Here is a 10,830-nt window from a genome sequence, read left to right as displayed (position 1 = left end):
ATTAGCAATAATTTTTGCAATGATTTTATAAAAAACATTACAAAGAGAGATGGGCCTATAGTCATTGATGCTAGAACCATGAGATTGTTTCGGAATAAGAACAATGGCAGTCCCTTTGGCTTTCTTCGGGAGGAATCCAGAAGAGAAAAAATACTTAACAGCCTTGCAAACATTAAAGCCAATAACAAGCCTTAAACTGTGTCATTCAAGAACATAAACGAGTCAATCATATGATTGATCAAACTTTTTTTTAAAAAAAAAAACATATTCAAACTTATTTGATTACATATTTACATGGTCAAACGATTAAGAATAAGATATAATGAAGCCAAGCCACAAGCAATTAGTCACACAATCGGTCCTTTCGCAACCCTATAAATTAGCTCTTAATGTCATATCATAATGTTTAATTTATTTATTAAAATTAATTAACGGTGTCAAGTTCATTTTGATCTGTTGGTTGGGAGCTTTGACTATCAATCAAAAAATTTTGGGTTCCACTCTAAAGTATATGATATATATGTATGAGTTTAAATTAATTGATCTATTTGTCCTAATAATAATAATAATAATAATAATAATAAATGAAACTCTAAAGCTGTTAACTCATTGAATATGTGGTTAGTTGGCTGTTTACGAATTTATTACTGTTACTTCATTTGTGGCGTTCAAATCATATCTTTAGGTAGTAATTAGGCCTCCTACCTCTACGAGTCTTTTTCCCTCTCGAAACCTTATTTATTTCAACACCCTACTCCCAAAGCGACGGGATTCATGAATTCGTACTCTCTCTCTCTCCCTCTCCAGTCTCCACTGCTTACAAGTAACAATACTTTCCTGCTTGCAGGGATGGTTTATTTCATCCTCAAACCCCTCCTTCCCTTCCTGCTTCTTCCCGTCAACCATGTACCTAAAAATCCCTTCTTTCCTTTCTTCTTCCGCGAAATTTTACTTCTCACACTTTTACTTTGCCAAGAATTCATCTCCCATTCCATAGAAGGCATCAAGAACTGGAGTATTTCGATGCCCCAAACCCACAAATCCCTAAAACCAATGCCTTCCAAAAAAGAAAGCAACTTTGATGATATTGGTTTACATGAAACTGCCTCAGGGAAAATGACGGTCCTTGATCTTCCAGAGCTGCCATTGGATTGTATTCTGAAAAAGCTATCGCCTTCGGAGCTCTGCAATATGGCTTGCGTTTGCAGGTCTTTGAAGGAGAGATGCAGGCGTGACGAACTCTGGGAGAGGCATATGAGGGAGAAATGGAACAGGGTGATTGGAGAAGCAGCCCGGAGGGAGTGGAAGTTGCAGGTTGCAGAAAGGAGAGATATTAACATTAGAGGCGAAACTGGTAGAGTTAAGTGGAAGGTGTGGATGGGGAGATTGGCTTGTTTGTGGCCTCTTTCATGGCTCAAGCGCAAGATTGAAAGTCGGAGAAATGGTTGGAGAAGCTCTCCACCTGATTCTTCACTTGTTTCATTCTATCTGGCGCTTGAGAGTGGTCGATTCTCCTTTACAGCTCAGGTTTATAATCGTGAGGTATTGATTTATTGAAATCTAATCCTTGTTTCTTATGTATAAGAGTTCCCAATTTAACTTGGGTTCATCTTTTTTTTTTTTTCCTTTTTAGCATAACACCTTTACATAATTATATTTGTTTCTGTAGCCATTCAAATTTAAAAGCAGCTTTTTAGCATAACACTGAGGATTCATTTGGGATGGCTTTCTTGTTTCTTCTTAATGCAGAATTCTAGTATAAAAATTTTAATTTTTTACTAAAAATTGCTTTAAGAAGCAACAAAATCCGTCTCAAATGAAGTCTGAATTTATCCTTAAGTCACTTTTTTATTGCCTAAATTTACCTTAAGATCGTATAAAATAGCTCGCTTAGTATTTAGTTTGTACTAATGTCTTGTTTTCTGATACTCTTCTTATGCAGAACGGACATACAGGATTTTTTATGTCTTGCTATGATGCAGAGATTAGTTACAATGCTCGTACAAACAAGTTTTTTGCAAGGTATGCAACTAGCCAGTAGTGGGTAAGGGTAATATATATATAGTATTTGTTCTAAAACTTTCCTTTTTTTACTTAATATAGGTATCCACCACATGGAAAAAGAATTCCAGCTATAGAGGAAGTGCCATGGGAGAGAACAAGAGCTCCTTCAGTTGTTACTTCAGCAAATGAGCTTCACATCTCAGACTGTTTAACTGACTTGCGTCCTGGTGATCATTTTGAAATTCAATGGAGAAGGAGCAAAGAGTTCCCATACGGTAATATCTCAGAAGTTCGAAAAATTTTCAGCTCTTTCAGCATTGAAATCTTTTATATATATAAACATGGTCCATATTTCAGGCAGATTTATCTTATAACTCAGCACAAGAAGTCCACATTAAGGCTTTATTTGGGATTGGCTTCTTAAAACAGTTTTTTAGTATAAAATTAAAAAGCTGATTTAAAGGAAGCCTAAATAAATTAGCCCTTATCTTTTGCTTCCATTTATTGGGCAGGTTGGTGGTATGGAGTTATTGGGCATTTGGAGATGTGTGACAGAAGTGATCATCGCTGTTGTTGTGACTCAAGTGGTACTAGTTCATTTGTCAAGTTATACTATATTTTTTTCCTTTATCAAGGCATATGATGTTTGTATGCACATACAGGCATTTAACTCACATTTCACAAAAATATTTCATTGGAAAATTTTGAAATGATCAAAGTTTGGTCAGAAATATTAATGATTAAATTTATTTAAATCCAAAAGCTTAAGCATATGTGTGAGGTTCAGTCACTTGATAAATTTATAACAGTATTTTTTTACTCCTCTGATGTAGGATTAAACAAATAGCCTTAATCAATCACCCCATGAGTTATTCAATCCATTCTGAATCATTAGCTCTGATGACACTTCTTAAGGATTTCAATTAAAGGTAGTAACAGTTGGGCTAAAATACACCCAACTATCAAACCTTTTTTTAACTAAAAAATTTAAGCCAATAGATAATGACTAACCATTTGCACTACATGTTTTTTAACCTAAAACATATTTGACAAAAGTTCCTAACTCCAGAGCTCGCATCAAGTAGAGATTATTGATTTTCTTCTTCATGGGTACCCAATCATGGTTGAGGTCCAACCACTTGTTAAGCCATATTTTTTCCTCTTCAGGATAGCATTTCTCTTATCTGAGATATCAATCACTTGTACTCTCTAGCACGAGTAGGCTGAGTAATTTCTTGACAAAGAGAGATAGTACAACCAACATCCTACTCTGCTAGAATGACGAGCAACAAGCCAAAAATGATTCTATATAATTACTTTTTGTTGACTAAGGTTTCGTTTGGGATGACTTTCTTGTTGCTTCTTAAAGCAACTTTTTAATACAAAAGTTTTAATTTTGTACTTGGAAGCAGCTTTAAGAAGCAGGAAGAAAGCCGTCCCAAATGAAGCCTGACTTGCTGAACCTGAATGAGAAGTGAATTTCACTATAAGAAGAGTAATATCTTCTTTTTGTTTCCTTTTCACCAACATATTCGCTAAAATTGTTGTATATTTTCTTGGTATTGATAACAATGGATATTTTAACACCTTGTAATGCAGAAACCATTGTGTTGGAGTTCAATCACTACCCGTCTGGATCAAGATGGAGGAGGAAAACCATAAATAGAAAAGAACACAGAGAAGATGGTGATGAAAATTATGGGTTTTATGGAGGAATTAGGAAGATTCAAAATAAGGAAGAGATATCTAAGTGGATGCAGTTTTGGCCAGCTCAAGTTCTTTAGCTTTGCTGTCTCTCTTCTTCAATCTTTGAATATAATCACTAAAAATTTGGCTTTGATTTTTGCTGCACATCATCTTACTGAAGCTGACATTGATAAATGAATGAGCTTATTCAGAATGATGAATGCGTTTTCTGGTTTTTTTTTTTTTTAATAATGATTTTTGCTAGCACTTATAGACGAGAAAATTAAATTTTTTTAGTGCTTCGTAAAAATTAAGATTTCATTTGGGATGGCTTTCTTACCTATTTTTTAAAACAGTTTTCCTAAAAAATTTTGTGCTAGAAAACTGCTTTAAAAAATAATAAGAAAACTGTAAAATTTTTGTAAAAAAAGCTGTTCTAAGAATTTGTAAAAAAATCGTCTCAAATAAAACCTAAATCTAATGTCATGTGGAAAAATTGTTGTGCAAAAAATAAGGGTTATAAAAATCCATTACTATAAAGTAGTTAATTTGCTATAGCCTTTTGACAATCTTTGCCTTCTCTATCCTTAATTGAATGCAAATATATTTTGCAACATCAATTTGTTGCAAAAAATAAGCCCTAAATAGTTCAACAGCTAGCAGATTATGGTGCCCAACTGAGCAGATTTGTGACCAGGACCGATTGCAAATGCCCACACATATCAAACAAATAGCACAGCTTCATATTATTACATTCTAATATGAAGGTTTTTTTTTATATATTTTTAATATGTTTTTTTTTCTATTGAAAAAGAATTCTAAATAATTAATCATCTTTATATATACTTTAACGTCTTTACATAACTGTGGGCTCCAAAAACTCCATTTTAGTATGTGTGATCCCGGCCTCTCCATGCCATTCGTCAATTTTTCTTTTAAAATGTTTGTGTGACGACGACGATTAGAGAGTTTTAACGAGATTAGGTTCCTGACGAATTTTCAGAAGGCATATTGGGTTTTAGATAAGACACAATCCAGAGATTTCGCCCTCATTTAGTGAGGACTTTTTGATCTGAGTTTTGGTTTCCTATAGGCGCAAGCCCCTATAGTTAATTACCCCTCCCGATAACGAGAGAGAACTTTCGATTAAGGCTAGTCGTTAATGATGTCACATAGGTTATGAACTAATAATATAATAGCAATAATTTTAAGGTTTAAATTTTGAATTTGAATGATTTGAAATTTAGAATTTATCACCACAAACTTAAAAATGATGGTGGGGGGAATGAAGACGAGCCCGATCAAGATCCCATGGTTCCTTCATCCCGGGCTGTCATGTTCCCTGGTCTACTTAGTCAGAGGAGGTAGTCGACCCAACTTGACAGTTTTCTTCCCGGTCGGACCTAAGGTCGACGACACGAGGCCTTGAATTTAAAACCATCTCGGTCGGATCTAAGATCGACGACACGAGGTCTTCAATTTGAATTCTTCCCGACCGGATTTGAAATCGACGGTACGAGGTCTTGTATTTTAAAACCATCTCGGCCGGATCTAAGATCGACGACACGAGGTCTTCAATTTGCAACCATCCCGGTCGGACCTAAGGTACGACGGCCGGGGTCTTCGACACCTGTTGAAAAATCAATTTATTTCTCTTCACTCATCTCTCTCTCTTTTTCTTTTATTTCATTACATGTAAAATCTTATTTTATTAATAATATATAATATTATATATATAATTTAATATATTATATAATATTATATATATGTATATAAGATATTATATATATAATATATATAACTTAACATTATATATATATTATATAACTTATATTATATTATATAGAGAGTGAGAGGAAGAGACGGACAGAGCCCGTTCGGCTTGGAGGCGGAAGCCATGCACGGGAGCAAGCATCGGGCTTGGCCGGAGAAGACGACGGCAGGAATCAATGTCGGCGACGATAGGACCGGCGGCTGCAGGTAGGTTGGCTGATTTAGAGTCAGAGTCGTGGCTTTGTCGGTTAGGCTAGGGCACGATGTCGAATGCAGCAATCAGAGGTGACGTCGCGGTTGGATTCGACCGGTGATCAGGCCGATTGGCCGAAGATAGGTAGGGAGATTGGAGGCCGGCGGCGGGTTCGACGACTTCTGTTCGTTCGCCCGTGGGTTTGAAGTTGCGAGAGCGGGAACCAGAGGCCGGCAAATGGTTCAGAGTTCAGCGGGAGCCCTCAAGGTATTTCTGAACTTGATTCCTTCCTTCTCTATGCTTTTCTGAGTGCCTGAGTGTGCCTAACCGTCCGAATGGGGAAGGTTTTTATTTTGTGTCGTGAATGGCGGTGGTTAAATCGTCCTGCCGTTTGGGTTTGTTGGTGGGGAGCAGTTACAGTCAACAATAACAAAAATAAATACATTAGAATATTATAATCAAAATTAATTCAAACATATAGCTTTTATCTCTCAAATTAAATTCTGAGTGCAAATATCAGATTTTGTAATTGGGTTCTGTAATTGGGTTCTATCTTATTTCTTTTATAATTTACTGAGTACAGCCTGCCATGCCCGGGAGCTTGTTCTGCTATCTTTCTTTGCAGGATTTGGTACTGATCATGCTCGTACCGTGGAATTGGGACACTGCTTCAGCTGGTCGGGAGTATTACTTTCTGGATTTCTTTACTTACTACCATTTTGGCTCTTATAGTTTTCTTTTGATTTAAAGATTTGGGTGGTATAGTTGGGATTTTGTCTTCTTGTCCTACATAAGAGTTTTGTTGTTCTTTTCCTGTTTTCACTTTTACTTGTAATCTTTTTATAGCAATATATGGGCTCTTGCCCCAAAATTCCCCAAAAAAAAAAAAATTGCTACTGGTCTCGGACAGGTTATTAGGTACGGAGTCCCGATGCAACAATAACTTTAATAAGGTGAAGACATGTGGACTTTCTCTCTCTTATATAAGAGAAAGAAAAAGATCCACATGTTTTCACGTGATTGGAGTCCTGACGTAATAATTTTTCGTAGTCTTGTGAGCCCCACTCTCTCTTTCTCTCTCTTCTATAATGTTATCCAGTCTTTGAAGAAATTATTATGTGCGGAGTTCGTACGGGAAGAACCATCCGAGCTGTGAGTGTATACACACTGTGTACATTAAATACACAGTATGTGTCACATCTATGCACATACAGTTTATATAATATATATACACTTCCATATTCGAATAATTCTTCTCGACTCCATACTTAAAATTTCTCTCTTTTTGGACTAGAGAAGTTCTAACCCCTATCGTCTCCGGAGAAGTTATTTTTAACTTTCTTGCCTTTATTTTCAGAGGCACACGGATGGATGCATAGTTGCAACTGTTGGTTTATCAGGAGATTTGCATTAATCGATTTTATGTTATCACCTTAGCGGCTTAGCGCCCTCTGCCCTTTTGTAACCGTAACATTGCACTCAATTGTTTTGTATTTTGTCATATTCGGACTGTATAAAAGATGCTTTGTTATAATCGTATCTCATGCATCTTTTATAATAGCCATCTCATATGGTGCCCTTAAAATGCAAAGAAATATAATAAAACAAATAAACAAATTGATATAATCTCAAAAAATTATCCTGATCGGGTACGAATCTCGAAGAAAAATCGAGCCGGAAACTTCAAAAATTAAATCCAGGATCACCTGAAATCCGATTTCAGCGAACTTACAGTCTAACTGAGTGCCTCGGAAATACGAACTCAACGACATCAAATTCGACTCAATCCGAGCTCAAATAAGTCCAAATCAAGCGCCCGAAGCGCTGTTGGAAAGTTCAAACCATAATTCGAGTTACCAAACGGTTTCCAAATATGAGGTTCTTATAATCGAATCGAGCGCCTCAACGAGACAAATCCCACGAGCCCAAGATCGCCGAATTCTGACATCATTAAGACCTTCAAATGTCTGACAAACAACGCACGATCAAGGGATGCAATATCGGCCGTCCATTCGACCACTCCCTATTTACCCTTAATCTCTCACCTATTTACAAGTCATGCCATAGACCCCTCATTTCTCTTGAGAGGGGACCAAGCAATAAGAAGTAAGAAAAAGGAAAAAGAAGAGAAGAAGAAGCTAAGATAAGGATAGGAGGGAACAACTCCTCGACCACCGCCGGAGTTCTGCTCGACGCCCGAGTGACACAGGAATTCTGCACGACACCAAAGTAACTCTAGAAATCGGCCCGACGCCCAAGTGACGTCGGAACTCTGCCTGATCTCCAAGTGACGTCGGAATTCTAAGCGATTATGAATTCGACTCGAATACACAACTTGTTTGTGATTGGATTTCAATCCGGAAGTGAAGCATTGTAATATGATCGTCCTAAATTTTAAGGACGATTCAGTCTCTTGTACCTCAAACAAATACTAGTGGAATTATTTCAACTGGGCATTGCCTCGTGATTTTTTCCATTTTCAGGGTTTTCCACGTAAAAATCCTAGTGTTATTTCTCTCATATTTATGTGCTAGATATTCGTACAATATTAAGACAGAAATTTTCTAACTGTATCGCCGCGTATATTCTAGTCCACAACACAAACATACAAAAGAAATTAGTTATATGTCAAATCACTCGAAAAAATATCCCCCTAATGGTAAGGTGATGTGAGCCTATGTAGGAGTGTTTCTAAGTTTATCCGTAGGAAGTTCTTTGCGTGAACAACCAAAATTGTTTTTTAGCTTGTTGTGAGAGTGACCAAACTCATTAGAATCTCCTAAATTATTATTTTTCTTATAAAACAACATACAATTGTCCAAACAAATCTCAAATTTTCAACTTTTAGACCAAACTTCCTTAAATTTTTTTTTTTTTTTTTAAGTTGAAACATGCCATCTGCTTGTGTCTCATCTTTTAACATCATAAATTTAATAAGAGAGAGAGAGATTATGATAAGTGTTAGATACATTGAATTCAATTTTATAATTTTGAGTGAACCGTACAACATTCTTATAAAGGTCTATCAACGTTTACTATAAAGGCTTTGTTTATGACTATTTTTTTAGTAGTTTTTTAAAGCAGCTTTTTAGTACAAAAATTAAAATTTATGTACTAAGAAGCTACTTTTAAGAAGCAGTAAGAAAGACGTCCCAAACGAAACCTAAATTATAAAATTTTTCAGCTTCTTCATTTAGTTCTTCTTCAATTTCAAAATTACTCGTGGAAATTATATCATCTTTCACAATATTAATATAAAAATCATGATCAAATAAATGTCATAATGTCAATTCTTATGTATGAAAATGATTGTCGCCACCTCGACAATATGAGCATTTGATCTTATCTAAACAATGATACAATCATGCAAGATTAGTATTCATATCTTCTATACAAAATGAAAGGAGAAAAACTAATGTAGATAATATATGCGGTTAATAACTATAAATCATGACCAATTAAAGAAAAAGTATTCGAGCTAAATCTAAATGAAGCAGAGCAAAGGAAGCCTTGTTAGCACTCCATGCACTTATTTCATGGAACAATATACATAAATTCCAAAAATGACCCATTGAGCAGCAGAGCTGCAAATTCAAAAAAATAGCAGTGCTCTTACAAAAGGAAAGTCGAAACAGAGAAAAGAACATTTGGAGACTGACAGAAAGCGCAAAATTTTTTTTCCTCTAATTACTGAAAATAGAGCTCAGGATGACGACGGAGCAAGGGAGACTGATGACGGAGGCCAGAATGTCGACGACAATGGCCGGGATGGCGACGATGGAGCTCGGTCGGACTACTAACCTGTTCGGGATGGTGCCCAATGAGCCGCTCGATGTGAGACGAGTCAAGCTCGGGCTTGGTATTTGGCAGTACTCGAGCTCGACTCGGACACCCTTGGCTCGAGCTTGACTCAACTCGTTTGCACCTCTAGGCCATCCTGAAGGTAAAGAAGGATAAGACTGTAAAGTGAGTGCTTTAGCTATCAATCAAAATATTTTGAATTTGGGAGAAATATTATAAATCTCTCTTCTCAACTTAGAACTAACCAAGAGATACAATACAACCACCAATGGATGATAAAAAAAGAGCAAAAAATTGCTTCGCATTGTCGCGACGCTCAAATCTCTGTCTCATGTAGACAACAGTACAACTCGATTGATCGACACAATCTGATTCCTCGCAAAACTAACACTTTATACTTGTGTTTTTCATACATCTTTTGTCAGCATCTAATATTTTTTCTTCCAATAATGGTGATAAGCTACGTTTGTAAAATAGAAAGTTTTAACTTTTAAGAGAGCTAAATCTTAGTTAAATAATATATATATAGTTTTTAACATAAAAATTATACAAACTACCACATAAAAAATACATAAAATTATATTTAATGAAGTGTTTATTAAATTTTATTAAAAGAAATACAAGCTTTCATAGATCAAGACTTGTTCGAATTCAAGGAGATCTCTTCACATTTGGACTCTTTCTTTTTTCTAAAATATCAAAACATTAATAGAATGAGCCCAACCAATGCTGTAGACTTCCTTACTAGCTCATCACATATATTAATGTATATTAAAATACTAAATAGCAGTTTAATAAAAATATAAGGACTTACAAAGAATAAATAAAATGCTAGTAACACATGATTCTCGAGGGTTTAGTGCGTGCTTAATTTTAGAGTTTTCATTTATATCTTTAAAGCCACTTTCACAAATATTTCACATGCACTACAAAACACTTATCATCAAAGACTCACTTGCACTTATCTTTCACATTTCATCAAGATTTACAAAGAAATTAAAGAATTACTAACATATAGTCAAAAAATATTACATATACTGAATTCATTAAAGTATTAACATATGCGATGGAATGATTATATTATACATGTTATAATATATGCTTATAATTCTACTTTCACCTATATATGTCGCCTTTAACCTCCCACACATGCATATATCAAGTGGGGTCAAAATCAAAATAGAATAGTATCATATAACCTCCACACTCGCTTTCAGCAAGTGAGGCCAAAAAATAATATATAGGACCCTTGTAATATAACAGAGAGTGCACTTTTTATATATCATAACATCTCCAATGTGATGTTATAAGTAATGCAAATGTAAAAAACAACAGTAATTAATTATGATTTTAATGTAATACTTAAATAATAC

General features: G+C 35.3%; 1 protein-coding gene across 2 annotated transcripts; it reads left to right on the top strand.

Moving 5' to 3' along the window:
• Positions 1-762: 762 nt before the first annotated feature.
• On the top strand, positions 763-3,907 carry LOC110098216 (F-box protein At2g26850-like). 2 transcript variants are annotated; one of them, XM_020824961.2, is made up of 6 exons: positions 763-1,542; positions 1,943-2,022; positions 2,104-2,279; positions 2,517-2,591; positions 3,417-3,499; positions 3,604-3,744. In XM_020824961.2, the coding sequence occupies exons 1-5, from the start codon at positions 775-777 to the stop codon at positions 3,455-3,457; spliced, it is 1,140 nt and encodes a 379-aa protein (XP_020680620.1). In that variant the 5' UTR covers positions 763-774; the 3' UTR covers positions 3,458-3,499; positions 3,604-3,744. The 2 variants fall into 2 exon arrangements, with proteins under 2 accessions (XP_020680620.1, XP_020680618.1); XM_020824959.2 differs by lacking the exon at positions 3,417-3,499 and having other exon boundaries at positions 764-1,542; positions 3,604-3,907.
• The last annotated feature ends 6,923 nt before the right edge of the window (positions 3,908-10,830 follow it).

The sequence above is a fragment of the Dendrobium catenatum genome, unplaced genomic scaffold (assembly GCF_001605985.2).
Source record: "Dendrobium catenatum unplaced genomic scaffold, ASM160598v2 fragScaff_scaffold_377, whole genome shotgun sequence".
Lineage (NCBI taxonomy): Eukaryota > Viridiplantae > Streptophyta > Magnoliopsida > Asparagales > Orchidaceae > Dendrobium > Dendrobium catenatum.
This window is presented reverse-complemented; position numbering and strand designations above follow the sequence as displayed.